The 26,248-nt window shown below is 58.3% G+C and overlaps 1 protein-coding gene and 1 non-coding gene across 3 annotated transcripts; both read left to right on the top strand.

The window, feature by feature from the left end:
• The first annotated feature begins 47 nt into the window (after nucleotides 1–47).
• On the top strand, nucleotides 48–25,543 carry TNKS1BP1 (tankyrase 1 binding protein 1). Of its 2 annotated transcripts, none has more exons than XM_057729795.1 (12): nucleotides 48–782; nucleotides 3,997–4,104; nucleotides 5,162–5,795; nucleotides 7,318–7,387; nucleotides 11,387–12,754; nucleotides 14,712–16,834; nucleotides 22,577–22,943; nucleotides 23,140–23,290; nucleotides 23,401–23,519; nucleotides 24,187–24,344; nucleotides 24,579–24,651; nucleotides 25,112–25,543. In XM_057729795.1, the coding sequence occupies exons 1-11, from the start codon at nucleotides 605–607 to the stop codon at nucleotides 24,637–24,639; spliced, it is 5,337 nt and encodes a 1,778-aa protein (XP_057585778.1). In that variant the 5' UTR covers nucleotides 48–604; the 3' UTR covers nucleotides 24,640–24,651; nucleotides 25,112–25,543. The 2 variants fall into 2 exon arrangements, with proteins under 2 accessions (XP_057585778.1, XP_057585779.1); XM_057729796.1 differs by lacking the exon at nucleotides 48–782 and adding an exon at nucleotides 3,514–3,664.
• Nucleotides 17,674–17,746, top strand: TRNAE-UUC (transfer RNA glutamic acid (anticodon UUC)). The gene has a single exon. It is a non-coding gene; the product is annotated as a tRNA-Glu (tRNA).
• Nucleotides 25,544–26,248: the final 705 nt, after the last annotated feature.

Below are 26,248 nucleotides of genomic sequence, written 5' to 3'. Positions count from 1 at the left end.
GGGGAGGATGAGTGGTGTGTGTGCTAGGGGGGATGGGGGGAGGTTGGTGTAGTTTGATGGGGGTGCAAGGAAGGGTGTGGAGTATGTGTAAAGCTTTTCTGATGGGAGGAAAGGGGTATGCTGCATTTTTACGTTGGGAGGAATTTGTATCTGGGAAGGGGGCATAACAGGAGATAAATGAGGATTAGTGAGGAAAACAGCTTCCAGTCATCCCTGCCATGGCTCTAAACCTGAATTTATACACGTGCAGTGGCCACGTTGCGGAGGCTCTTAGGTGTGTGCCACAAGAAGCCTCTCTAGTCGGCCAACGGTTACCTTCTCTCTAGCCGTGACTCTATGGTGCTGCAGTCAGTACCGTCGGCTGGGCATAAGGATTGGGCCGTCCTAAAGCCATCTCTCTAGGCAGTCGTTTCGGTGGCCATTTTGCCCAAGCGCTCTTCAGCCGCTGAATTGCATCAGTTTCGCCGGGATCTGAGCCTGGGGCGGGGCCCTCATTTGCAATGCTCATGAATAATTGAGTAGCTGGGCTGTGCCTATTTGCATACGACCCGGCGAATTCGGCACTGTCCATCCACTCCCAGTTTTCACGGGCTCATAGATATTCATGAGGTGCTTTGGGGGCGTGGCGCTGGGCGGAGCTAGGGGCGGGGCCCCGCTAGGGCTCGACTGGCTTGGTCCCGCGGTGACGGCGGCGGCGGCGGCGGCGGCGGCGGCAGCGGCGGTGAAGACTGGCATCGGGGTGCCGAGCCCGAGCCGAGCGGAGCCGGATCCCGGGGGAACGCGTAAGTGCGCGGGGGCTGGCGGCAGGGCCAAGGAGGGGGCGGGGTCCGGGATTGGGGGCGGGGGAGATGCGTGGAAGCACTGGGCGCTTTCCAGTCGGGACCTCGGTTGAGATTGGAGGGGGAGGGTCACCAGGAAAGTTTGCAGGGGCCGGGGGCGCGGGGGATACAGGGGACCTGGCGCGTGTGCGCGGGGGCGGAGGGTGCATGTTCTGGAGCTCGTGCTGGCCGAGCCAGAAGAAAGGGGGGAGGGGGCGAGGGCTTGAGGCGGAGCCGGGGGTGGGCGGAGCTGCTGGAGGGACCCCAGCCTTTCCCTTCCCCCGGGCCTGCGCGAGCCCCCTCCCCCGGCTCCCTCGGCACGCCCCCAGCCACCCTAGTCCGCCCCCACCCACCCTAGTCCGCCCCCACCCGGTCAGCGTCCCCCCGGGCCCTCGTCTGTTCGCCGGCTGCCTCTCATCCTGCTCACAGGTTCTCCGCTTTTGCCGCCGCCGGCCCTCCTCCTCCTCCTCCTCCTCCTCCTCCTCCTCCTCCTCCTCCTCCTCCTCCTCCACCACCACCATCCTGTTCTCCTCTTCCTCTCCGGCTGCTGCCGTCCCCTCTGTGTCCAGAGCTCCCCACTGGGCCCCTCCAGACGGCCCCTCGCCCCGGGCTGTTCCGTCTTCCCGTTGGCCCTCCCTCCTCCAGCAGTTTACAGGCTGTCTCTTCCGACCTCTCTGGCCCCAGATCCGGCCGGAGATCCCAGGGTCCGTAGGGGCGACCCCGCCTGCGGCGAGGCTTCTCTGGGCCTCTGTCCCCGGGCCGGAGCTGCCTGGCCTCTCCCCTGCCCTTCTGGCGGCCTGTGTTCCCAGGGGTCAGCTAGTCTCCTCCTGAGTCTTACGGATGGGGAATGCTCAAAGCCGCTGAGATTTTACAGCTCTTGGCTATGGCCTTGGTCACCCGGGTTTCCTTGGCTGGGGCGTCTGAACTGCTGCGACCTCCTCCTCATTTGGGGAAGGCGAGTTCCCACTGTTTTGCTGCAGCTCCTCACACCACTGAGGTGCCCATCAGGCCCCCAGGTGAAAAGGTTTTTTGGTTCCATTTCCTCTCCATTTCTAACCACCCACACCGTGTCCCTGGTTATACTGTTCAAGGACAAGGAAACAATCTTGTGTGTTTTTAATTTTTTTTCCGGTCATGTGCCCCTCCTCCGTGCACACTGGGACCGTCTGTGCATGGTTACTCACCCACACAGTGAGCATCCTGTGTGGTAGTTGTCTGACCAAGGGATCGACAGTCATAGCTCTCTCTCTTCGTTCCTCATAGTCCCTCCCATCTTTGAAACAAGCTGAGGCAGGAGCAAAAGTGAGAGGTGGGTAGGTTTTGCAAAGGTTGGGCACCTGAGGTCCCTTCTTTGGATTTGGTGCTGTCTTGCCAGACCAGCTAGAGTGGGCAGCTTTGAGGAAGGCAGTACCCCTTGCAGGTTGTTGAGGGTTGGGTTGTCCTCACTGACTGCGTGCACACCAGGTGATAGGAAACATCCCTCTTCCTTTGGAACAAGAGGGGCAGGGCTCTGTCAACCCGGGGCAGTCTTGAGGTTGGGAAGGTGCTTCAGGAGCCAGGCTGGGAACTGAGGATGTGGTGGGGTACCTGAAGAGCAGGTGACATGACTGGGGCCTTCGGGAGAGAAGGAATGGTCTGGAATGCTGGCAACCTGTGGTTTGGGGCAAGGAGGAGGTGGTTATCAAGGTGTTAGCTCATTGGTGACACTGAATGGAATCATACTAGTAATGGCCAACATTTATTGGGCACTTACTGGGTGCTAGGCCTGGTGCTCAGTAGTTGCATGCATCATCTCATGTAAGCCTCTTTTTTGTTTCTGTTTTTTGGCGACACCCACGGCATGTGGGATCTTAGTTCCCTGACCAGGGATCAAACCTGTGCCCCTTGCAGTGTGCAGTGGAAGCTGGGAGTCTTACCACTAGACCACCAGGAAAGTCCCTCATGCAAGCCTCTTAACAGTCTCAGTAACTGTGTTTTTCATATAGGGAAACTGAGGCTTGGAGAAGTAAGCAACGTGCCTAAGGTCACAGAGCTAGAAAGTGGTGGATCCACCCAGCATTTGAATGCTGGTGTAGCTGACCCGAAGCTCCTGTTATAGGCTTAGAGGAGGGCCACCCGTTTGGCTTCTACCATAGGGTTGTGTCACTTGGTTTAAAATTTCTTCTTTGGCTCACCCCTCGAAACCCCGCAGGTCAAGTCTAGGCTGGTGAGTGATGCCCACGTACCACCTTTTCATAGGCTGTGACTGTCCCACCATGACTGTCCAAGAAGGGGAACCCTAGGGAGTTTTTCCCCAAGCCACTCCACCCCCCGGATGTTCTCAAGCCCTGTCCCATTCTCCCAGCCCAGGCCTGGGCCGGCTCCTCCTTCCTCTTGGCGAGGCTCTGGAAATCCAGTGGGAGGCCATTGCTATGGCAACAGGACTAGGCCCTGACTTTACCTCATCAAATTCCAAGCTGAAGCCAGAGCGATTGAGAAATTAAAGAAAAAAATGTATTCCAGATGTTTACTTTTTATTCCTTATTTTTCCGTGTTTGGATGAGACAGCTCTGAAGGAGGCGGGAGTGGGGCAGGGATGTGGAAGGAGGAGGGGGAAGGGGGTGGAGAGGGAACCACTCCCAGCTGCAGGAGGGAGGGAGAGAAGGAGGGTGAGCGGGAAGGGGGAGGCGGGCAGGCAGGCAGGCAGGCAGGCAGTGGGGCGGAGCCCCAGGTTGGGGAGGAGCGGGTTTTTCCCGTCTCCCATGAGGTGATTCACAGAGAGACTTCAGACTTTGCAGACCTCTTGCTCTGCTCTGGGTAGATACCTTGAGTGGGGCTGCCGGACCAAAGGGGGTGCCCTGGGAGCGGTAAGTGGAGAGCTGGCCACAGGAGGGTGCAGTGGGCGGCTCCCTGAATCTCCAGGACTTTAGGGTTAGGAGACAAGAGTTGGAGAGTGATCTGGGAAGAGTGGAGGATGTGGCTGCTGGGGACCTCCCTTGACCTCCCCCCCCCCCCCGCCCCCCAGCCCGCCTCCTGAAGTTCCCTCTTCCTGTCCCACACTCTGCCTCTGCCAGAAGTCGAAAAGGTCCCTCGCCACCCAGCCTACTGCCAACGCCCAATCCCTTTGCTTTCTCTCTCTCCTTTCCTGGGTCTTCAGCCGCCCCAGCTCACACCCCTCTGCTTCCCACTTCTCATGCAGGTCCACCGCATGTGATGAAAGTGTCTGCTCTCAGGGAAGGCACAGCCATGGCTTCCCCACCGCCCCGGGAGCCGGAGGAGGAGCCGGTCTCTGCTGGCTCTGAGCCAGGTACCTATGGGTGCAGGGTGGAGCAGTGGGGTGGCTGGGAGGAGGATGGGAGGGGCGGAGGCTCGAACCCCCGTTCTGTCTTGGAGCGCTTGGGTGAACGATATGGTGGGAGTGAGGGAGGGAGGAGTACTAAGGACAAGCGGGTTGAGTCGGAAAGGTTCTCAGCTCCTGTTGAGACCCTTCAGAACCATTTGAGATCACAGCTCTCCCGCAGAGGAGAGCAGAGTAACCTTTGAGATGATGTGGATCAAACACGTGTTTGACAGAGGAGGAAACTGAGGCCTGGGTTGGGGGGGGAATGCTATGCACCTATGGGTTTGAACCCAGGCCTCCTGGCTCCCTGTCTAGACGCCTTGCTTGTGCTGAGCCGAGTGAGTGGGCGATAAAGGATTCTATTAAAAGGGCCGTGGCCATGAGTAATTCAAGGTCTTTTATTTGGCATTGAAATGCCTTATATAGAAGGTAGGTTTCTGGTCTTTTTTTTTTTTTCCTTGTACCAGATTTACTTCTGTTTGGCTTAGGTCAATAGTAAGTTTGCATTCCTGATCACACACCGGATGACAGTGGGGAGGTGGCCTGGGTGTGCACTGGGGGAGGGGGCAGCAGGGTGGCAGAGTAGGGAAGCTGAGCTAAGTTTACTGTGGATGGTAGTGTAGCAGAGTGTCACGTAAGAGGAAAGGACTAGACTGGGGAGATGGCGGGCTGACTGCTTGATATGGGCAGGCAGGTACTCATTTATTAGCTCATTTGCTCGTTTGTTCATTCCTTTGATAAGAACGTGTACTAGGTGCAGAGTGGGTACAGGGAGAAATAGCTGCCAGCTGGACCCTTAAATAGCTTTAGCTTATAAGGGGGATTGGCTAGACATTTGGGGAATTTGGAGATGGAAGAAGATGTCTCTGGCGTATGTATGAAAAATCAAGGAAGTCTTCTTGGAAGAGGTGACGTTTGACTTCTACCTAGAAGGATGTGAACATTCTGAGTTTGTAGGATGGGAGATGAAGTTCTGCTTCCTATCCTTCTGACATCCTCCCAACCGACCCTTTCCTTTCGGTAGGTGACCCTCGGGCCAAACCCCCTGTCAAGCCCAAACCTCGAGCCCTGCCTGCCAAGCCAGCTCTGCCTGCCAAGCCCAGCCTGCTGGTGCCTGTTGGGCCTCGGCCTCCCCGGGGTCCTCTGGCTGAGCTGCCTTCCGCCCGGAAGATGAACATGCTGGCGGGACCCCAGCCCTACGGAGGCAGCAAGCGTCCCCTTCCCTTTGCACCAAGGCCTGCAGCTGAGGCCCCTACTGGAGGAGAAGCCACCCGAGAGACTGGGAAAGTGGAGCCCGGGAAAGAAGAGGTACCCCCCTTGACACCTCCGGCTCGATGTGCCGCCCCGACAGGTGTGCGGAAGGCACCTGCCCCCTTCCGTCCAGCCTCGGAGCGCTTTGCAGCCACCACGGTGGAAGAGATCCTGGCCAAGATGGAACAGCCGAGGAAGGAGGTCCCGGCCAGCCCTGACCGCCTCTGGGGCTCTCGCCTCACCTTTAACCATGATGGCAGCTCAAGATATGGCCCCAGGACCTATGGTGTGGCCACAGGTCCCAGGGATGAGACTCGTGGGACCCTGTCCAGGGAATGGTCCCAGGAGAGGCCAGCAAAGTCTCCCGCAGAGTGCCCTGAAGAGCCCAGCAAGACCCCCGAGGAGAGGTGAGGGTTGGGAGGCTGTATGTTTGGTTGCAGCCTAGAGGACAAAGTGGGTGGCCCCATCTGGGATTGTGATCTTCGCTTTTAGGTTAGTTTTGCTGGGAGTGCGGGCCAACCCTGGTCTGAGTCACAAAGCATTCCCCCGGCAGACAGTGCTGCTGTGTTCTTTTTGCAGTGATAGTTCTCTGTACAGAGTTGATGTGTGATGTCTGTAGTAGAGTTCAAATGTACAGTATGGAAGTGTGTTTTCTGTTTTTTTATACTGAGAGCCAAACTCTGCCTCACTTAATCCATAGCATGGCCATGCTGTTTAGCAAAGGGAATGTTAGACCCATTTTAGAGATGAGGAAACTGAGGCTCAAAAGTGACTTCCTGTGGTCCCTTAACAAGTGAGAGACAGCGCTGGGGTTTGAATTTGGGTCTGTTTGATTCCAGTGTGTGCTCTTAACTTTAACTGCTAGCTTGTGCTGTGGGTGCAGCCATGTGCCAGGTGCTGGGGGGGGTGGGATGTGTGTGTGTGTGTGATTGTGTCAGTTTGAAGAGGGCATGGTCTGACTGTGAGGAGGAGTCTGATAGGGAGGAAAGACATGAACACACCTTGATGCCAGGCCAGCTAGTGTCAAAGCACAGGAAGTACAGCTAGGTTGGAGATTGTTGCGTAAGATATACTTTCCTAGAGTTGGTGCCAGTATGTAAAGGAAGGCTGACCAGGAGGTGCCCCTGGGGCATTGGGGGAAGAGGCTGAGGGGTCTCAGCTGCATGGAGGCCATCCTCAGGGCAGGGAGAGACGCTTGAGGCCCTTGGCAGCTCTGCTGGGCCTACAGGCCCCTGCCCACTCCTGCAGCTGTGAAGGGTAGGGCCGCTGTGGTTTGAGCTGAGCTGGAAGCTAAGACGCTTGCCCCCCTGAGTGCTGCCCTGCCCTCTAGGCTTTCCCCTCTCTCACCTGAAAGTGCCTGGAGGACAGGGCCTCCTACAACTCTTTTGTCCCAGGCCTGGGCTCCCAGGAGGTCACACCCTGTCCAGGCTGGGTTCCGCCCTTCATCTTCCCCTCCTTTGCTCCAAGCGGGCTTCAAAGAAACAACTTCAGCCTCGGAGGAAAATCACTCTTCCCCCTTCCCCCTTTCCCTCCCCCTGCAGTTCCTCAAGAAGTATTGGCAGGGTGGTGGCTGGACCAGCTGCACTGTCCCTGGTGGCAGGAGAACATTAACCCCTTAAGGGCTAAGGGAAGGGGGGTGAGGTTACCATTTGGGGAGCCATGGAGGGCCAGCTGCTTTTCCCAAAGGAGCTGGGGGAACTTAACCCTTGATGTGCAGGTGGAGAACAGGCACTGTCTCAGGCCCGTTCTCTGTGGAAACTCCATAGCATCTCTGTCCCCCAGTAGGAAATGCCTGTTGGGAGTAGGGGGAGGTTAATGTCGGATGCTGTTGTAGCCACTTAGGCAGACCCTTGGTTGGCTCTCCTCTTATCCACCCTGTGATGGGCTTCTCCTTTCTGGGCCTCCATTTTCCCTCTTTCTCCCTCACAGGAACCCTGCTTCGGACCTGGCCTTCAACGGGGACCTGGCTCAGCTGGCCAGCTCTGAGCCACCTACTGACGTGAGTTATCCTCCGGTTGCGCAGTGGTATTTTAGAGCTGGAAGGGTCATCTGAGATCATCTCTTCCACCGCTTTGTAGTTTAGATGGGGAAACGGAGGCCGTAGAGGAGGTGACTGGCCCAAGGGCTGACTCTGGGACTCTGATTTCTCAACTTCCAAGCCACCCTGGCTAAGCGTGGCTCAGGCCCTGAGGCTCTCCCAGGGTGCAGAACAACTGCCCTGATTACCTACTGTGTGCCGGGCAGGTGCATCACTGGAATGTTGGCTTAATCCTTGTGATAACTCTAGCAGATCCATCCCACGTGAGAGTGAGGACGCCAGGGCTCCAGAGGTTAAGTAACTTACCCAGGGGCTGAGGCAGGATCTGAAAGGTCTGAGTGCAGGGCTCTCCCTGGCAGGGCTGCCTTCTCAGGCTTCAGAAGAGAGGAGGGGTCTTTTCTTGGGGGTTTCCCATTGTATCCCCTCTCCTCACAGTGCGCTTGCATTCCTGAGTAAATGATGTAAAGGGTGGTCTGTCTCACTCATAGAGCCCTTGCTAGCCAGAGGCTGTCACATCTGCCCCATGAGGGGCATCTGACTCCGTTCATTTGTCGGACCAAAAATATTTACTGAGCACCTGCTGTGATCTGGGTGCTGGGGAAACAGCCTAGGACAAAACACAGACCGCCCCTGCTCTCAGGGGGCTCAGCTTCTCAAGCCAGGAGGCAGATGCCCACACAGACATCCCTAAGAACCAGCAGATGTGTAGTGCGTCAGACAGGCGCTGGGGGCACCTGGAAAGGTTCTGGGATGAGGGTAATTGGGGAAGGCGTTGCTGCAAGGAGGGGGACGGAGTGAGCTACGTGGATGTTTGCGGAACAGCATTTTTGGCAGAGGGAACTGCAACTGTGACGGACTTAGTACCTTCCTGGCAAGGAAACCTGGATTCTGGATCTCAGTGAGAGAGGAGGAGTTGGGCGATAGTGAGGACCCAGAGGTGATAGCCTTGTAGGCCACTAGGAGGACCTTGGCTTATGTGAGAGGGAGAAGCCACTGAGGGGTTGGAGGAGAGGAGTGACCTCTGCTGGTTTAGTTGTAAAGAGTCACCCTGCCCTCTTGGTTGCAGCGAGACCAGGGCAGCAGCAGGGACCATTTAGGGGGCTGTTGGGATTACCCAGGTGAGAGATGATGGTGACGTGGGCCCTGGAGGTAGCCTGTGGTGGAGATGGTGAGCAGTGGTGGCCTCTGGCTAGAATTTGCAGGTGGAGTGAACAGGATCTGCAGGTAGACTGATGTGAGGGGAAAGAGTGCAGAATCAAGCATGACTCCAGGGCTTCTGGCCTGAAGGTTACCCTTTCGTGAGGAGGGGACTTCTTAGGGTGAAGCAGGATCGAGGGAGATGGGATGCTTGTGGACTTGCTGAGTTGGAGATGCCTCGTGGACATCCAAGTGGAAATGTCAAGGGGGCAGTGGGATATTTGAGTTTGGAGTTGCAGGGCCTCGTGGGTGTACAGATGGCAGTAAAGATGGCTGAGATCCCTCAAGGGAGTAGGTGAGATGGAGGAGGGAAGAGGACCGAGGCCTAGCAGAGGAGCCGGAAGAGGTGGGAAGGAGCAGTGGTGAGGTAGGAGGAAGTCCAGCCAGCGTGGAGTGCTGGAGGCCAACCAAAGCGAGTAGCTCCCAGGACCTGGAGAGGGACTGGAGGAGGGCGGGTCAGTGGGCAGATGCTGCCCACGGGGCAAAGAAGGTGAGCACTGAGAATGGGAGTTAGCTGCAGGTCTCAGGTGACCTTGACCACAGCAGTGGGGTGGTGAGGTGAAGAGAGAAGCCCTTTTGGAGGGGGTTCGGCAGAGGATGGGCCAGAGGGACTGTGGTGATGGATACTGAACGCAGAGCCCTGTGTTTAAGAAAAGGGGTGTAGCTGGAGAGAGAGGAGGAGTCAATAGCATTGGGTTTTTTTTTTTTTTTTTTTAAGCCAGAAGAAATGAGAGCAGTTTGTGTGCTGATGGAAATGATCCAGTAGAGAAGGAAAAATCAATGATGCAGGACAGAGAGAGGAGGGGTTGGCCTTGGCTCTGAGCAAGGACAGTTCATGATCACGGCAGGGAGCAGGGTGCTTGGGCTCCTGTGCAGGCGGCCGGGCTGTGGGTGTCCTCCGCCTATGGCCTCTGCGTTCTCAGGGAAGTGAAGCGGGGCAAAGCCATCAGCTGAGAGAGGCTGGGAGGAGGTGTGGTGTTTTAAGGAGACCAGATGGGCAAACGTTGCCTGGGAGGTGCAGGGGAGGGGGAGGTGTGTAGTGGGATTGCCCTTGCCGGGTCGGCCACCGTGGGGCCTGTCTGAGGACAGGGGTGGGGCGCAGCTGCAGGCGGCCCAGCCATCCTGGTTGGGTGCTGTTCTCCAGCCGGGTCTAGCTGCCCCGGTGCAGCCTTGAGGCGGGGAAGAGCTGTGTGTAAACAGGTTAACCAGTAGGGTGAGGGAGGGAGCTGTGTAAAAAGTGGCATCAGTGGCGGTAAAGAGAGAAGGGGGGGAGGGGATGGGACGGGAAGTGGGTGACGGGATGGTGAGAAGGAAGGAGGGTTAGTGGCTGTGCTTCTCAGAGTGGCTGAGGGATTACGCGGGGTGGGGATGGAAAGAGGGAGGCGGACAGGTGGGGGTGGGAATGGGCGAGTGGGACACCTGAAAGTGAGGTTATGGAGGGGCAGCTGTTATGGGTGAGGACCAGGGTCTAGAGTAGGACCTGGGAGAGGTGGGTCAGAGAGTAATCAGAGAGGAGGAGGCCAAGGAACAGATCCCGGATGCTGGACGGGTCAACTGTGCGGCTGTCGGAATCACTACGCATTACAACAGGGGCAGCGCTGAGAAGGGTGGCAGTGGTCCAGGAGCTTTGCTTTTGAGGGAAGGAGGGGTCTGTAGGGGGCTCTAACAGGAGGGGTTCCGGGTGGTGTAGTTTAAGGGCATGAGCTTTAAATTAACCAGAGATTTGTGAAGGGGTCGGAGGGTGGAGGGAATGGAAATTGGCCTTGGGAAGGAAGCAGGACACTTCCCCCTGCCCATACCTGGTAGGTGATGATGTGGCAGAAACAGCCCCACTGCGGGGAGGGCGGCAGGGGAAGCGAGACTTCTGGGGAGGGCAGAGGGCAGATAGAGCAAGACTCCCTTCGCCGTCTGGGGACAGGCCGAGTAGAGGGGTGAAGGAGTGCCGTCTGCTTGGTGGCCCCCGTGTCCACGGCATCCGTTCTTTCTCTGAGTCCTGTCCCGAGAGGCCACGTGTGCAAATCTTACTTAATCCTCACCTAACTGTGAGATGGCTGTTGTTGCCACCAGCCCCAGGGGACCGATGGGGAAGCTGAGGCTTAGCGTCACTCCCCCGTATGGGAGAGTATACACCTTACAAGAGGCGGTGTTGGGGTGGCTCCAGGCCAGGTGCTTTCACATCCTTTGAAGCCTTTCAGCTGAATGCTGAGGCTGGCCTGCCTCCTCGGGTACTGTTGGGACTTTGATGCAGAGTAGGATGGAGAGCTCCTGAGAGGTAGCAGCTGCTTCTGGGAGCTGGTCTGGAGCTGCACGGGGCCTGGATGGAGTCCCGCTCTGAGGCCGGACCTCTGCACACCCAGACGCCCAAATTCCCAGAATTCCTTTTCTCCTTATAAAGCCAGTGTTCTTGAGCCATGAACCGTGGACCCCTTTGGAGATCCTCAGATGAGCTTTGGGGTGGGTGGGTGTGGGTGGGAGGATCTGAACCACCTGAAGTGGTGTGAGTGATACCGTGTGAATAAGGCGATGTGCATTTTGTGGGGAGAGGGCCAAAATGAGGCGTCTGTGGACCCTAAGCAGTTTAAGACACTCGACGTCATTTGGGAACCTCTTGCAGCCGTCCTGAGGGCCTGTCCCTCTGAGCCCAGGTTCCGCTGTGCAGTGAGAATGCGAGGCAGCCGTTGACCTGGGGTCTCTGTGGGGTTGGCGGGGCGCCCCCCAACCCAGCAGAGCGGTGAGTGTTAGCTCTTCGCCTTTCTCCTGCAGGTTTCCAAGCCCCAGGTCCCCTCCAGTCCAGGCCTCACCTTGGAGAATGGAGGCTCCAGCCCAGGCCTCCCCGCTGAAGCCCCAGGCTCGGCCCCCGAGTCTCCCCGTCCTTCCTCATTCGATGATGAGAGCTCTCCCCGTCCCTCACAGCTTCCAGAGGCCCAGAGCCCGCCAGCTCCTGGGGCTTCTCCCTGCCTCCCTGAGACTCCGGTATCCTCAGTCACGGCCCCCCCTGAGGAGGGCTGCTGCCGCCCCCCTAGTCCCGGGCTCCACGCTGTGGGAGCCCCGGAGGCCCCCAGACCTGGCAGCCCTCCCCTCCAGGAGCTCCTGGGGCACCACAGCCCGGAGCAGCCCCCAGCGGCCTCACCCCAGCCCCTGGCGGAGGGGGCTGTGTTGCCGGACCTCCCTCGGACGTTTCCACCTGGGGAGGTGGCATCCGCAGGTGGTGAGGCCCTCCGTCCCGTCAGCCTGGCTCAACGCCGATTTTCTGAAGGTGTGCTCCGGCCGCCCGGCCAAGACCAGGAGAAACTGGGGGGCTCGCTGGCTGCCCTGCCCCAAACCCAGGGGAACCAGTCAGCCCTGGATCATTCCTTTGGGAGTGGGACAGAGTCCAGCTGGAGCTTGTCACAGTCCTTTGAATGGACCTTCCCCACGCGGCCTTTGGGTCTAGGGGTGTGGCGGTTGGACTCCCCGCCTCCCTCCCCCATCACGGAAGCCACTGAGGCCGCTGAGGCTGCGGAAGCTGGAGACTGGGCTGCATCCAGCAGGGAGGAAGGAGCGTCCCCGCAGGCGCGAGGGGCCCCGCCAGCTCCAGAGGGGCCAGGAAGGCCTGGATCCCAGGTGCAGGTGGATGGCCCGGACATCTCCCCAACCCAAAAGGGCGGTGGGGAGAGCCAACCTCAGTCCCCCGCTGTCCCCCTCGAGCCCCTGCCAGCGGCAGGGGACCCACCTGGACCAGCCTTGCTGCAGGCAGAGGAGAGGTACGAGGAACAGCAGCCCCTGCCTGGACAGGAATCCCCGCTCCCTCTGCCCTCCAGGGAGGCCGCCCTGCCCAGCCTGGAGCCGGTCCTGGGGCAGCAGCAGCCAGCACCCCCTGACCAGCCCTGTGTCCTCTTTGCTGACATCCCCGATCCCGGGCAGGCGCTTCCCGCCAAGGAGGAGGCCGTGGCCCTGGCCCGAGCTGAGACCACCCAACCCAGGACAAAGGTTCAAGACCCCTGTCAGGCGTCCCCGGAGCCGGCAGGCCCTGAGAGCAGCTCCCACTGGCTGGATGACCTCCTGGCTTCACCACCACCCAGTGCTGGAGGTGCACGGCGGGGAGCTGGCTCCGAGCTGAAGGATGCACAGACCCCGAGTGCCTGCTCCGAGGTGAGGACAGGGCACGGGGCTGGGCTCGGGATGGAAGCCAGGGCTTCGGAGAGCCTTGTTCTTTCCACATGGATTTTATGTGTCAGGCGCTTAGGATCCAGCCGTGAGCAAGGCACCTGTGGACGTGCCCCTCAGGGCTGAACCGCCTGGCAGAGCCGGCAGAGCAGAGGGTACGGGATGGGGCTCAGGGTTTAGTGTGAGTTCCTATGCGACTCCAGCATTCACCAGCTGAGTGGTCTTGGGAATGTACCCTAACCTCTAAGCTTCACAGTCTTTTCACGATAATAACATTTGCCTTATAGGCTCATATAGTGGGTAAAACAGACACAGAAAGTGCTGGGTGCAATGCTTGGCAAACACTCAGTGTTTAGTGCATTATTACGGTGGTATTACAAGGGACATGAGCATAGCCAGTGAGAGCCTGGGCTGTGGACCCAGACTGCCTGGGTTTATGTCTTGGCTCTGCTGTTTGCCCACCTGTGACCTTGAGCAAGTGACTTTTCCACCTGCGCCTCGGTTTCTGCATCTGTAAAATGGGGAGAACAGTGATGAGCTCTACCTGGTAGTGTGATGTCTACACTACCTGTAAAGTGCTTAGAATAGCTCCTGGTTCATCACGAGTGCTTGGTGAGTGTTGCCTTTTAGAACGTTACTACTGTTGAGCTCAGACTTGCCTTTGTAGACAGGCAGCTGAGGCCCAGAGGAGGCAGAGCCGTGTGCAGAGGTTACCCAGCAAGTTGGTGGCTGGGCCAGGGCCAGTGCCCTTTCTCCTACCAGGCTGCCCCAGAATCTCAGGGCTGGGGTCCAGGTGGCTTTTGAAATGTATTTTTCAAGCCCAGCCTGGGCTGGTAGGGGCGGGGCTGGCAGGAGGGAGGAACCAGGGGGCCTCTGGGGGCAGAGGGGGAGGAGGAGGAGGAGGAGCAGGAAGGAGTTAAGACCGAGCTGGCTCCTGCAGTAGGTGTGTCTGTCCCGGGATGTGGGTGACTCAACTGGCTTCTGGGCGGGGCTGCCTGAGCTGCAGCTGCTCTGGAAGCAGGGCCAGGGCGAGAGGGAACCAGAGCCAGAGCCGTCGGACAGGTCCGGGCGAGGGGAGCGGCCCAGCCCAGTCCCGGCACCCGCCGCACCCAGTAGCCTGGGGCGGGCAGGGGGCAGGAGGCAGGGACCATGGCCCGACTTGGGGACAGGGAGCCCAGCATGTCTGTCTTGGAGAGGCTGCTGGCCAACGCGGCGCTGCGGGATGAGGCTGGCCGGCTGCGCAGCCCTGTGCCCAGGGCTCCCCCGCCCGCACGAGTGAGTCAGGGAGTGTGGGGTGGGGTGTCGGGAGCCCGGCTGGGTCTTTCCCTTGGGCCGTGGGAGGCTGTCCCTTCTGCCTCCCAGGCGGGTGAGGACGGAGAGGTCTTCCTGGGGAGGCCTAGGCAGGAGGGTGCTTTCCTTAGGGAGGAAGGGGCTGGGAACCCTCGGAGGCTAGAAGGGTGAGGGGTGGTGTTGGGATTTTGCCTTGGAAAGGAGGTCGTGGAGGGGCTTAGAGTCTTGATCTCTCCTAGCTGAAACTGTACCCCCACACGCATGTGAGGACCACTCCGCCAGGCAGCCTTTCTCTTGGCAGTTCACCAGGTGTTGCCCAAGGGCTGTAAACATGACCATGGGGTCATTGATTGAGTGTCCATGGCTGGCCAGGCACTATGCTGAGTACTTGGCTTAAATGATTTTGTTTAATCCTCTTGTACCAGCCCATGCAGTAGGAATTATCCCCATTTAAGGAGGAGGACCCTGAGGCCCAGAGTGCTTAAGTGATTTGCCCAAGGTCACACAGCTGAGACCCAAACCCATGTTTTCTGTAGCCAAAGTAGAGCTTTTGGGCACTAGGCAGTGCCGACTCTCTTTCTGGACTGATTTCCACTCTGATTGACTCTAAGCATCGTTTCTTTGTCCCTCTCTTTTTTTTTCTGATTCCCAGGGACTCCTTGGCTGGTCCCAGAAAGATCTGCAGAGTGAATTTGGGATTGCAGCAGACCCACATCTCAGCAGTTTTAGTCCTTCCAGCTGGTCCCAAGATACTTCTCGGGACTATGGCCTTGGGGGTGTGAGCCCTAGAGGGGACCCAGGCCTTGGAGAGAGGGACTGGACCAACAAGTGTGGGCAAGGAGTGGGGGAGGGGAGCTCCAGGGAGTGGGCTGACAGGTGTGGCATCGGCCAGGAGGGCATGGAGGTCTGCGGCCAGGATGGGAGTGGAGTATCGGCCCCAGGGGGCTTCTCGGCCCAGGACCGGGTGGTTGGAAAGCCAACCCAACTTGGCACACCACAGAGCCAAGAGGTGGATGTGCAGGACTGGGAGTTCAGAAAGAGGGATTCCCAGGGCTCTTACTCCAGCCGGGATGCGGAACTCCAGGACCAGGAATTCGGGAAGAGAGATTCTCTGGACACTTATAGCAGTCGGGATGTGAGCCTTCAGGACTGGGAATTTGGGAAGAGAGATTCTCTGGGTGCTTATGCCAGCCTGCATGGACATGAGCAGAGCCAGGAACTGGGGAAGAAGGACCAGCTTGGCAGCTACAGCAGCCAGGACGCAGATGAGCAGGACGAGGAGTTTGGGAAGAACGATTCTTCACTGAGCGCTTACAGCAGCCGGGGCGCAGAGCAGCCAGACCAGGATTTCGGGAAGAGTGCCTGGATGAGGGACTACAGCAGTAGCGGCCGCTCCACGGCCCTTGGCTCCCAGGACAGAAGCTTTGGAATGAGAGCCCTGAGTGCCGGGTTCAGTCCTGAGGAAGCCCAACAACAGGACGAGGAGTTTGAGAAGAAGATTCTGAGTGGCAGAGAGAGCCTGGGTGAGGCCAGCAGGGATGCAAGCTGGCCTGAAAAGACCGAGTCTGGGGGCTTGTTCAGTCCCAGCAGCCCCCAGTCTCAGGATGGGGCACTGGGACAGAGAGACCAGAGCAGTTGGCAAGGCGGTGGTGCCAACCAGGAGGTTGGAGGGCTGCAGGGAAGACAGCAGGCAGGGGGCCAGAGCCCTGGTGATGCTGATCGGGAGGACAGGGAGGTGGGGCCGCGAGGCTGGGCCAGGGACTTCAGCCTCGGCGTCGTCCCCCAACCGGAGGCGGCCTTCAGCCCAGGGCAGCGGGACTGGAGCGGTGACTTCTGCGTGGAGGCTGCCGAGAGGAGCCATCAGTTTGGCATCATTGGCAACGACAGAGCGAGCGGTGCTGGTCTGAGCCCTTCCGGCAAGATGGGAGGTGGCCACTTTGCACCTCCCGGAGAGACCTTGGCTGGGACCGTGGACTGGAGTGACCAGCTGGGCCTCAGGAACTTGGAAGTGTCCAGCTGTGTGCGTTCTGGGGGCTCGAGCGAAGCCAGGGAGGATGCCATGGGACAGATGGGCTGGGCAGACAACCTGGGCTTGAGAGATGTGGAGCTGGCAGGCCGTCTGGAGACTGGAGGGTCTGAGGAGCCCAGGGGGATCGGGGTCGGGGAGAAGGACTGGACTTCTGAGGTCAGCGCAAGGGGCAGAGATTTGGCTGTGGTGGGGGAGGTGGGAGGCCACAGCCAGGCCAGAGAGAGCGGCGTGGGCCAGACTGACTGGTCAGGCGTGGAGGCAGGAGAGTTCTTTAAATCAAGGGAGCGAGGAGTGGGTCAGGCAGACTGGACACCTGACCTGGGGCTGAGAAGCAGGGAGCTTGGGGCGGGCCAGGTGGACTGGGCTGACAATCTGGGCCTGAGGAATTTGGAGGTGTCCTGTGACCTGGAGTCTGAGAGTTCCCGGGGGCCGCGGGGATGTGGAGTGGGGCAGATGGACTGGATCCAGGACTCGGAACCCCAGGATGTGGAGGTCTCAGGGGCTCTGAGTGAAGCCAGGGAGCATGGGGTCGGGGAGGTCAGCCAGTCCCCAGAACCAGGCCTGGGGAATGACGGCATCTTGTCCCCTGGCCTGGGGGCCAGAGAACCCTCGGAGGCCAGGGAGCTGGGCGTTGGCGAGACAAGTGGGCCAGAGACCCAGGGGGAAGGTGATTCCCCGCCTTCCGCAGCGGTCTGCCCTGAGGAATACAGAGTGGAGGCAGAGGAATCCCCCGCCTTTGGAGCCAGGTAAGGGAGCGCCACCCCAGGGTGGGGTGGGAAGGTGTGATGTGATGGCTGTCCGAAAATTGCACCCTTTCCAAGGGGGATAGAAACTGCTCTCCCCTCAAGAACTTCTAGGTGTTTGGACAATTGAGATGGTTTGGACTGTGAATTTTTACTTTTATGTATTCATTTTTTATTTTATTTTATTTTTTTATTTTTTTGGCACACGGGCTTAGTTGCTCCGTGGCATGTGGGATCTTCCTGGAGCTGGGATCGAACCTGTGACCTCTGCATTTGTCAGGCGTATTCTTAACCACTGCGCCACCTAGGAAGCCCAATATATTCTTTTATTTATTTTTGTTTGTTTAGTACACAGGCTTAGTTGCTCCGTGGCATGTGGGATCTTCCTGGAGCAGGGATCGAACCTGTGTCCCCTGCATTGGCAGGCGGATTTTTAACCACTGCGCCACCTAGGAAGCCCTTCATTTTTAAATTGAACTCTGACACACATACAGAGGAGTTCCTTTTTTGAACGATGAATGTGATGGTTGAGGTGTGTCTTTTGCAACCTGTGCTTTAGGCTTCCTTGGCGATTGTGATTATGTCCTGTCTTTGGATGGTTTTTGGTGGCTGTGCCCCAGGCCTCTCGGTCCTGAAGGCGCAGGTGCTCCAGGACCAGGGAACATGAATGCATTCATAGGCTTGGGGAGGAGGACTTCGCATCATCCTGGCTTGAGCCAGGTCAGGGTGGAGTGGGCAGTGGCACTTGTTTTTTCTTGCAGAGGGTAGGACCTCAGTGCTTCTTGCCTGCCCTCTATTAAGGCCCAGAAGAGCATTAGCTTAAGAACCTGAAGGGCGGGACTTCCCTGGTGGTCCAGTGGTCAGGACTTTGCATTTTCACTGCTGTGGACCCAGGTTCAATCCCTGGTCAGGGAACTAAGACCCGAAAACTGTAGCATGGCCAATAAATAAATAAAATAAAATAAAAAATACGGCAACACCAGAGAATAAACCCTGATTTCAAAAAAAAAAAAAAAGGAACCTGAAGGGCATTGGGACCCGGCTCCTGGCCCCTTGACCTTGGCCTCCATGCACAGAGTTACTGAAAAAGAACTTTCCGAAAAAACAAACCGATACTTTTACGAGCCACCGTGTCTCTGAGATATTTTGTTCTAAAACCAGCTGAGGTGATGTCGCACCTGGTAAGGGTGCTAAAAAGGCATCACGTCTCTTTTGCTAACGTTTTCATCCACTGAGGCTGAGTTTAATTCTCTTGACTGAGTAGCGGGCTTGACCTTTTCCAGTGCTGGAGCGTCTCATCGGCTTGAAGGGAGGAAGGGAGGGGGAGTTGGGTGGGAGCCGTGTTAGAAGTGGAAGGGGCTGATGGTAGTGGGAGCAGGGCAGGAGGGACCAGGAAGGGTCTAGAGGGAATCCGGGGGGTGTTGGAGGGGTCGAGGTGTTGGAGGGGTCGAGAGAGGCTTTTGAGGTTGAGGGGGAGGGAAAGGGGAAGATGGGCGGAGCCTGGGAGCACGGTGATGCCCCTGGGGGAGCATTCTGGGGCCTCAGGATGCTGGGGGGCGGGGATGGAGGCGTGCGCACAGAGGTGAAGCCTGCAGGAAGCGTGTGAGTGCCCAGGACCAGGCGTCCACAGGCTCCTGGGATCCTGCACCAGTTGCTGGGCCTCTCTGAGCTGTAACATTCCTGGTGGGAGGAGCGGGTGGGCTCCCTGTGGTTGCCAGGATGCCCCTTCCTGGGACTCTCAGAGCTCCGCAGTGACCCACGCTCAGCCACACACCTCATCTCATTGATCTTCACACCTGCCTTGTGAAGCAGGAAAGGGGATGTTATCATCTCCAGTTTGCCCGAGGAGTGGTGTGACCCGCTTAAGGTCACCGAGTCAGCAGTGCCTCTTTCTGACTTCTGTGTCTTTACCGCGTTCAAGGCTCTTAGACTACCAAGCAGTGGGACCCACAGCACTCCACCTTTCACTGACGATTGGGGTGGCCCTTGGGAGGGGGAAAGTGAGACTATCTCCCCTTGTTTAGGATGGTGGTAGAGGCTGGCTGGGGGACTTGGTTGGAGAAGGGGAAGGGTATTGGCAGAGAAGTCGGGAGTCCTCAGTGCTCAGCTGTCTGGGCTCTGGTCTCCATCGCACCTTGGAAACGCTCGGGTTTTTCTGGCCGTGTTATATGTTTGGAAAATGCTGTGTACTCAGTGTGCATACAGGAGACTTAGGGAATGTGGATATTAGCACTGAGAGCACAGGAGTAAGAAAACCTGTTTACCTTTCTCTAATGCGATGTTTCTCAAGCTTATTTGACTAATATCCAAAGGGCTGGTGTTCTGAGCATCTGACTTAGGGAGATTCTACCCTCTGGAAAGTTGTTCTTTAGAGGAAATTTTGGAGGTTCTCCTGGTAGCAGGAAGTCCTTGGGGACAGCTCAGAGTTAGCTGGCTTTGGGCACGTCTGCCAGGTTTAGGTCCTGATTCTGCCACCACCCCTGTGACCTTGGGCAAGTCCTGTCTCTGCTCAGGCCTCCTGTGTCTTGTCTGTAATTGAAAGTAATTGACTCCTGACACCCACAGGGTTGTTGGACTAGGAATTCATACACAGGAAGTAATAGAAACCTGCCTGGCACCTGGTCATCACTGACCAAATGCTCACCACCAGTATTTGTATCTGTTTTGCAAATGTGGATGGATGTGAGCTGTCCAGAAAGTGAGGCCCTGGGAGACATTTTGGTCATCCTGTGTGCTGGTCATTGGCTGAACCGCTGTCCATACAGCTGGGACAAGAGCAGCGTGGGGGAGAACATGGGGAGAACTCAGGCCTTTCCCCTCTATGTCTAGGCCACCTTGTCCTGGTGGGAGTGGTGCTCCTGGGTCCCCCAAGAGCGAGTGCACTGCCCTCTCCTCTCTCTTGTCTCCTGGTCATCTGCTGCCCCTGCCCCCAGGCCCCAGCGATGCAGAAGCCTCCTAGCCATTTGGCGGGGGGGTCTTCAGGGAATGTGAGAGGATCCTCAGAGATACTGAGGTCAGCTCCCTCATTCCGTGGGTGGGGAAACAGGCCCAGAGAGGCAGTATGACTTTCTCAAGGCCCCACAGCTTGTGAATGTGGGCTCCTTCATGTTGCCTTGGGCCCCAGCCCTGTGGCCATCTCTCTGGGTGCTCTTCCTGTCTTTCTGGGGTCAAGATCAGCTGCTTCCCCTATAGATACCTCACTCCAGCTTCAGTCCTGACCTCTCTCATTTTGGGTCTTGGAGCCTTGAACACAAGGAAACTGATTTTTTGTGGATCTGCTACATACCGGTCCCCGTGTTTGCACCAGGAGGGGCCATGGCAGGGGGCAGTTGGATAGAGTCTCGGCCCTCAGGCTCCTCAGAGTCCAGATGGGCGAGGGGTAGAGATGGTGTAAGATGAGACAAGTCCTCGGGCTGGGAACCTGTGTTGAGAATGACAATGATTTTCCTAAAAATTCATCAAGGGCGAACTACGCGCTGGGTGCGTATTTCTGCCAACAAACCCAGCCGAGTATAGGTACTTACATTAGCCCTGTTTTACAGATGAAGAAACTGAGGCTCGCAGTGGATAAGTAACTTTGCCAAGGCCACAGGCAAGGGGTGTAGTCCACATCTGTGCTGGAGTGGGCAGTGCTCAGGACAGGTTCCTGACCTGCTCCCCCTGCCGGGGAGAGGCTCAGGTTATAGAGGTTCAGGGTTCTCCAAGGTAGGAAAGCTTCTCCCAGGATGGGGAGAAGAATGAGTGGGGTTTATACATTTATTTATTTATTGGATTTATTTTTTTATTGGCTGTGTTGGATCTTCGTTGCTGCACATGGGCTGTCTCTAGTTGTAGAGAGCAGGGGCTGCTTTTCATTGTGGTGCGTGGGCTCCTCATTGCCGTGGCTTCTTTTGTTGTGGAGCATGGGCTCTAGGCGTGTGGGCTTCAGTAGTTGTGGCACATGGGCTCAATAGTTGTGACGCACGGGCTTAGTTGCTCCACAGCATGTGGGATCTTCCTGGGGCAGGGCTCGAACCCGTGTCCCCTGCATTGGCAGGTGGATTCTTAACCACTGCGCCACCTAGGAAGTCCATGAATGGGGTTTAGACAGGTCGGCAGGCAGGGATGCTTCCCTCCCCCACCCCATGGTCACCCCCAGAGCCTACCGAGTTCCTCCACTGCCCTCCGCCCACATGGCTCTGGGCCAGGTCTCGCTCTGAAAGTGGATCTTTCCATCCACCCATCCGCTCTTTCACAGCCCCTTGGCTCTCGGGCCCTGCCCCCGGCCTCCTCTATGCCTTGCGCCTGGGAGAGGCTTTGGGCAGGGCCTCCCTGGGCTGGGTGGGGTGGCAGCCGCCGCCCCCTCCCTCTCCGGCCTCCCTGATTTTAAGCAGCAGGGTGAGCTGGCTTTGGCCCCCCTCCAGGGCTTCTCCTGAATCCAATGCCTTGCTGCACTTCTGCTGCTGCCTCCACTGCCTCCTCCCTCCCTCCCCCCCTCCACCCGCTCCTGCCCCAAGAGACCGCTTTAATTTCCATCTGTCAGCAGCTTGTGGAAGGACAGACTGACACACGGTCTCTCCCTGGCCCTCCCAGCTTCTGGCCTGGTCCTGACTCACCTACCTCATGCTCTTCCCCTCCAATCTGGCCTGGCTTCCAGGCACTGTCCTGCCCGCCTGTCCCACGCCCGTGTGCATGGGGGTGTGTGTGTGTGTGTGTGGCTCTGTTGTGCTTGTGGTGGGGTGGGTGCTCGGTGTGTGTGGAAGGAGTGACCGATGAACAGGGCACGCTTCCCTGCAGGAGATGGGCCGCGAGCGTGTGCAGGTGTGTCTGTGTGTTTTCAGGGGGGCAGCTGGGCCACACACAGGCTCCTTGTATGAGGACCGTGGGATAGTGAGAGTGTGGTGTGCTGTGCCTGGTGTGTTCGTGGGGTGTTTCGAGGGAGCGGTGGGCAGAAGACGCAGACACCGCGTCAAGGTGCGAGGTGACCCGGCCTCTCATTCCCTCGGCAAACATTTGCTCATTCCCGCTCCTGGCCAGGCCCTGGGCCAAGGGCTGGGGGCACAGGGGCAGCAGGGGCTTTGCCCTCGAGTTGCTCACAGACGGGCAGTGGGGACAGAGAACCATGGACTCTGAGGCTGGGGGGGGCGCTGGCTTGGGGAGGGGAGCCGGCGAGCTTCAGAGGAGGAGTTGAACTGCAGGGAGAGTGGGCAGGGAAGCGGTGCCAGAGCCTTGCAGGCGGGAACAGCTTGTCCAGATACACAGTGGGATACACAGCCGTCTGTGAAGGCTGGCTGCTCAGTGAGACTGGGGAACAGGGAGGGATGACCTGGAGGGTGGGGGCTGAGGAGTCTGGATGGGCAGATGGACCGGTACCTGGCTTATCTCAAGCAGGTGCCCCTGGGAGGGACGCACGGACGGCATCAACCACAGCGACGGCAGTGGTGATAGGAACTGTTATTTATAGGGCACTGTGCTGGGTGCTTCAGAGTCTCCCTTCAGTCCCGCAGTGATTCTGTAGTTAGGCGAGCCTGAGGCTTTTATAGGTGCAGGGACTCATCCAAAGTCTCAGTACGTGGTGGACCTGGGATTTGAACCCTCCAGGCTGGTGCAGGTGGTGCCCTCTGTGCTGTGTTGTACGAGGCCCTGTCTGGAAAAGCACGGACAGGACGGAGAGGGAGAGGTTGGGGGAAGTGCTCTGTGAAAGGGGCTTCGGGGAGGGAGGTGCAGCCCCACACGACCTTGGCCTTTGGTCTGTCTCCTCTGCAGCCCCGGTGGGTTCCCGGCCCGCTCCCTGCCCTCCGGCTCCCAGGACCTGCTGGAGCAGATGCTGGCTTCCAGCAGCTCCAAGGCAGCGGCCTGTAGGGAGTCGGCAGCCTCGGGTCTCAGGGGCCCTTCGGAGGAGGAAAGGGCTACAGCAGGTGCTGACCAAGGGGAGCCCCTGGAACCTGGTCGGGACCCTCTGTCCTCCTGGAGGCCCCAGCCTGATGGTGAAGCCAGCTGGACAGAAGAGGTGGATGGGACCTGGGGGCCTGCAGGGGCCAGGCAGAGCGAGCAGGGCCAGACGCCCAGCCCTCAGCAGCCCCCCCAGGGCCCTCCCGTCAGCTCCCCCAGTCAGGATTTCTCCTTCATGGAGGTCAGTGGAAGGGAGCCCAGGGCAGTGGGTGGGCTTTCATGGGGAGGTGGGTGGGGGTCCATGTCGCTGGGGCCTCCCTCAGGGTCTGGGTGGCCCTGAGCTGTCTCAGTCCGGGAGGCAGGTGCTGTTAGGGGCTTCCCTGGGACGGGGCAAGACATGAAAGCGATGGCAGAGGTGTTGCCGTTGTCCTGAGCAGGACACCGAGATCCTCGACAGTGCCATGTATCGGAGCCGTGCCAACCTGGGGCGCAAGCGTGGGCACCGGGCCCCGGCCATCCGGCCCGGGGGGACCCTGGGCCTGTCGGAGGCGGCGGAGTCGGATGCAAGGCTGTTCCGGGACTCTACGGGTAGGGCCGGAGCATCAAGTGATGACATCTGTGTTGCTGTCTGGGGGTGGTGCAGGGCGGGGAGGTCTGGGGCTGCTGCCCGTGCTGAGCCCCTCTCTGGGCCTTTGCAGAGCCACGGGTGCCATCTTCAGACGAAGAGATAGTGGAGGAGCCTCAGAACCGCCGGACACGGGTGACCAAGGGGCTGAAAGTCAACCTCTTTCCTGGCCTGAGCCCATCCGCCCTGAAGGTACCATCTGATCATGCAGCCACGTGGCTGCCTTGCGTCCAGCCTGTCTTCTCTCCATCCATCTACTCATTCCCAATCCCCTTCTTCCTGCTTTCCTCTCCCTCTGGTCTCCCTGTGCTGGCCGCTAAGTGGGATGGAAGGAGGAGCAAGACATGTTTATGTCCCAGAACCTCACAGGGTAGTAGGGGACGTGAGCCCTGCCATCCTTAGCCCTGGTGAGGGGAGACGTTTAGGTGTCAGTGGGAAGTACCGGTAGGAGGTGGGCCTGCTCAGAGAGAGACAGAGACAGTGGTTGCAGGCTGGGAGGGTAGACTGAGGAAGGCCTCATGTGAACATTTGATTGTAGCTTCAGGGTGCACGGAGGAGCTGACTGGAGGGTGCATGATGGGGAGACATTCCAGGCAGAGAGAACAGAACAAGCAGAGGCACAGGGATGGGAGGTCACCGCTAGCTTTGTCCAGCCCAGCTAGTCTGGATTCATTTCAGCAGTGTCTCTTTGAGGCCTGCTGTGTGCCAGGTGTGGCTCAGCTCGACGTGACTTCCCGTCCACTGGGGGAAAGGTACGGGGGTCTGAGCCTGATTCTGGGGACAGCATGCTCTGGGGAGAAGGCCTAGCCTTCTGCAGATGCCCCTCTGACATCTGTCTGCACCTGTGCTCGTCTCCCAGGCCAAGCTACGCTCCCGGAACCGCTCGGCTGATGAGGGGGAGCCGGCAGAGAGCAAATCGAGCCAGAAGGAGTCCGTGATCCATCGCTCCAAGTCCTGCAAGGTTCCGGGGCTGGGGAAGCCCCTCGCGTTACCTCCCAAGCCAGAGAAATCCTCAGGGTAGGTGACCTAAGTGCCAGGCATTAACTGGCCACTTGTGTTGGCCTTAAAAGAAAAACCCAGCTTTACCGGAGCGGAAAACTGAGGCTTTGAGGTGGTGGACATGCTCCAAGTCTACTCTCTTCAGTTGGTCCCAGAGTGCTGGTCTCTAACCAAGCCCGAGGCCATCTCTCCTGGTGGGAGAGGTATTTCTGTCCCTACCGCTCCTTTCTGATCATTGCCTCTGCCTTCTAGGTCAGAAGGATCATCGCCCAACTGGCTGCAAGCCCTGAAGTTGAAGAAGAAGAAGGTCTGAGAGGTCGCTGAGGTGAGGGTGGGAGCCGGGCTTGGGCCTGCCTGGGGTTGGGAGCAGGTTCGGGGCTGAGGAGGGCCTGCCCTGGAGGACTCAGGAGGCGCCACACCCTCTTCTAGACCTGAGCTCTCCACCCACCTCTCTCTGCGAGGCTGGGAGCAGGCAGCTGAGGCCATGCTGCAGAGACTTGGTGGGTCCCTGGGCTTGGGGACATCCATCTCCGCCTTACTTCCTGGGCTCAAGGATGGTCCCCTGGGCCCTGTAGGTGGCCTGAGTGTGGTCCGCCTGCCCTTCTGGTCTGGGACCCCTAGGGGCACTCACTCGGCTCAAGGTCCCCAGAAGAGTCTTCCTCACACCAGGCTCTGCCTGGGGAGCCAGGCTGGGGTGGAGGCAGCTTGCAGGGGAGCGGTGGGGGAGAGGAGTCTCCTCTACCCGCACATCTCCGCCTGACCTCTTTGCTTCTCTCCCGTTGCAGGTTCTTCCCATCTGGCCGTCTCAGGCAGTGCCCGTCCCTGTGGGGTCCCCGACCAGGAGTTGGCTGAGATCCACCACGCCCCAGGCTGCAGCCTCTGCCCCTCTGCCTCTGGGGGGGCGTCTGGGGAGGCACCGTTATGCACTTTGTATTACCGTCCCAACTCCCACACCTCCCCTCCCAGCCAGTCGTTAGTGGTAAAAGGTTTTGGTCCCTCCCTCCCTCGCTCTCTTCCCGCCTCCCTCTCTGCTTCCTCCTCTAGCCTCCCTTGGGTTTTCTTTTGATACCAATTTATAGCATTTTTTATAAAAGCCTTTGATTTTTGTAATGGGCGGAGCTCAGCCCCACCCCAGGTCTCCCTCCGCCCTGTCAGGTGCCCCACAGAAACTGATAACATTTTGCCACTTGAAACAATAAAGTTTTTTGGGAATTGGTGCTGCCCAGGTTGTGGTGTGTGGTCATGGTGCCGCCTCCCCTGTCCGAGGCTGTACCTGGGGACGTGCTAGTTCTAGCCCCGGCCTGCCAGGAGCTTGCTCTGACATTGAACGTGTCCCTTCCCTAGCGCTCCCTGGGCTTAGTGACCCTGGGGAGGGTGTATTGATTAAGTAGGCTAATTGCCGATTCAAACAACCCCCAAATCTCCATAGCTTAACACACAAAGGTTTATTTTCCATTCATTGCCCTGTTTGGGGTGGGTTAGTGGTGGGTACACTCTGCACCTCACAGTCATTCAGAACCCAGGTTCCTTCCCTGTTGCGGCTCAGCTACCTGCAGGGGCCCTGGGGTCTCTGCTGCATCCAATGGAGAGAGGGTAGGATCCTTTGGCAGACCTATAGGCCATTGGCCAAAATTCAACTCATGACCCCTGCTAACTGCAAGGGAGACTGGGAAATGTAGTTTAGATGTGTGGCCAGGGAGAGGGAGAGAGAGGACCAGATACTGGTAAAAATTCACCCTTCTTATGGGGGTGGGGATGAGGTTGGTTTCTGTGATTCTTAAGGGTGCTTTGAACCCATGCATTCTACAATGTCACCTGAGCCCTGGCCTTTCCCACCTAAATCCCTGACCATTGGCATCCCACTGTCAATCAGTCTAGTTCTCTGTCATCCTGGGTTTCCCAGACTTGACGGCCTCTTTCAG

The sequence above is a fragment of the Hippopotamus amphibius genome, chromosome 3 (genome assembly GCF_030028045.1).
Source record: "Hippopotamus amphibius kiboko isolate mHipAmp2 chromosome 3, mHipAmp2.hap2, whole genome shotgun sequence".
NCBI classification, from domain to species: domain Eukaryota; kingdom Metazoa; phylum Chordata; class Mammalia; order Artiodactyla; family Hippopotamidae; genus Hippopotamus; species Hippopotamus amphibius.
Note: the sequence above shows the minus strand (reverse complement) of the source record. Positions and strands in the feature narration are given on the sequence as shown.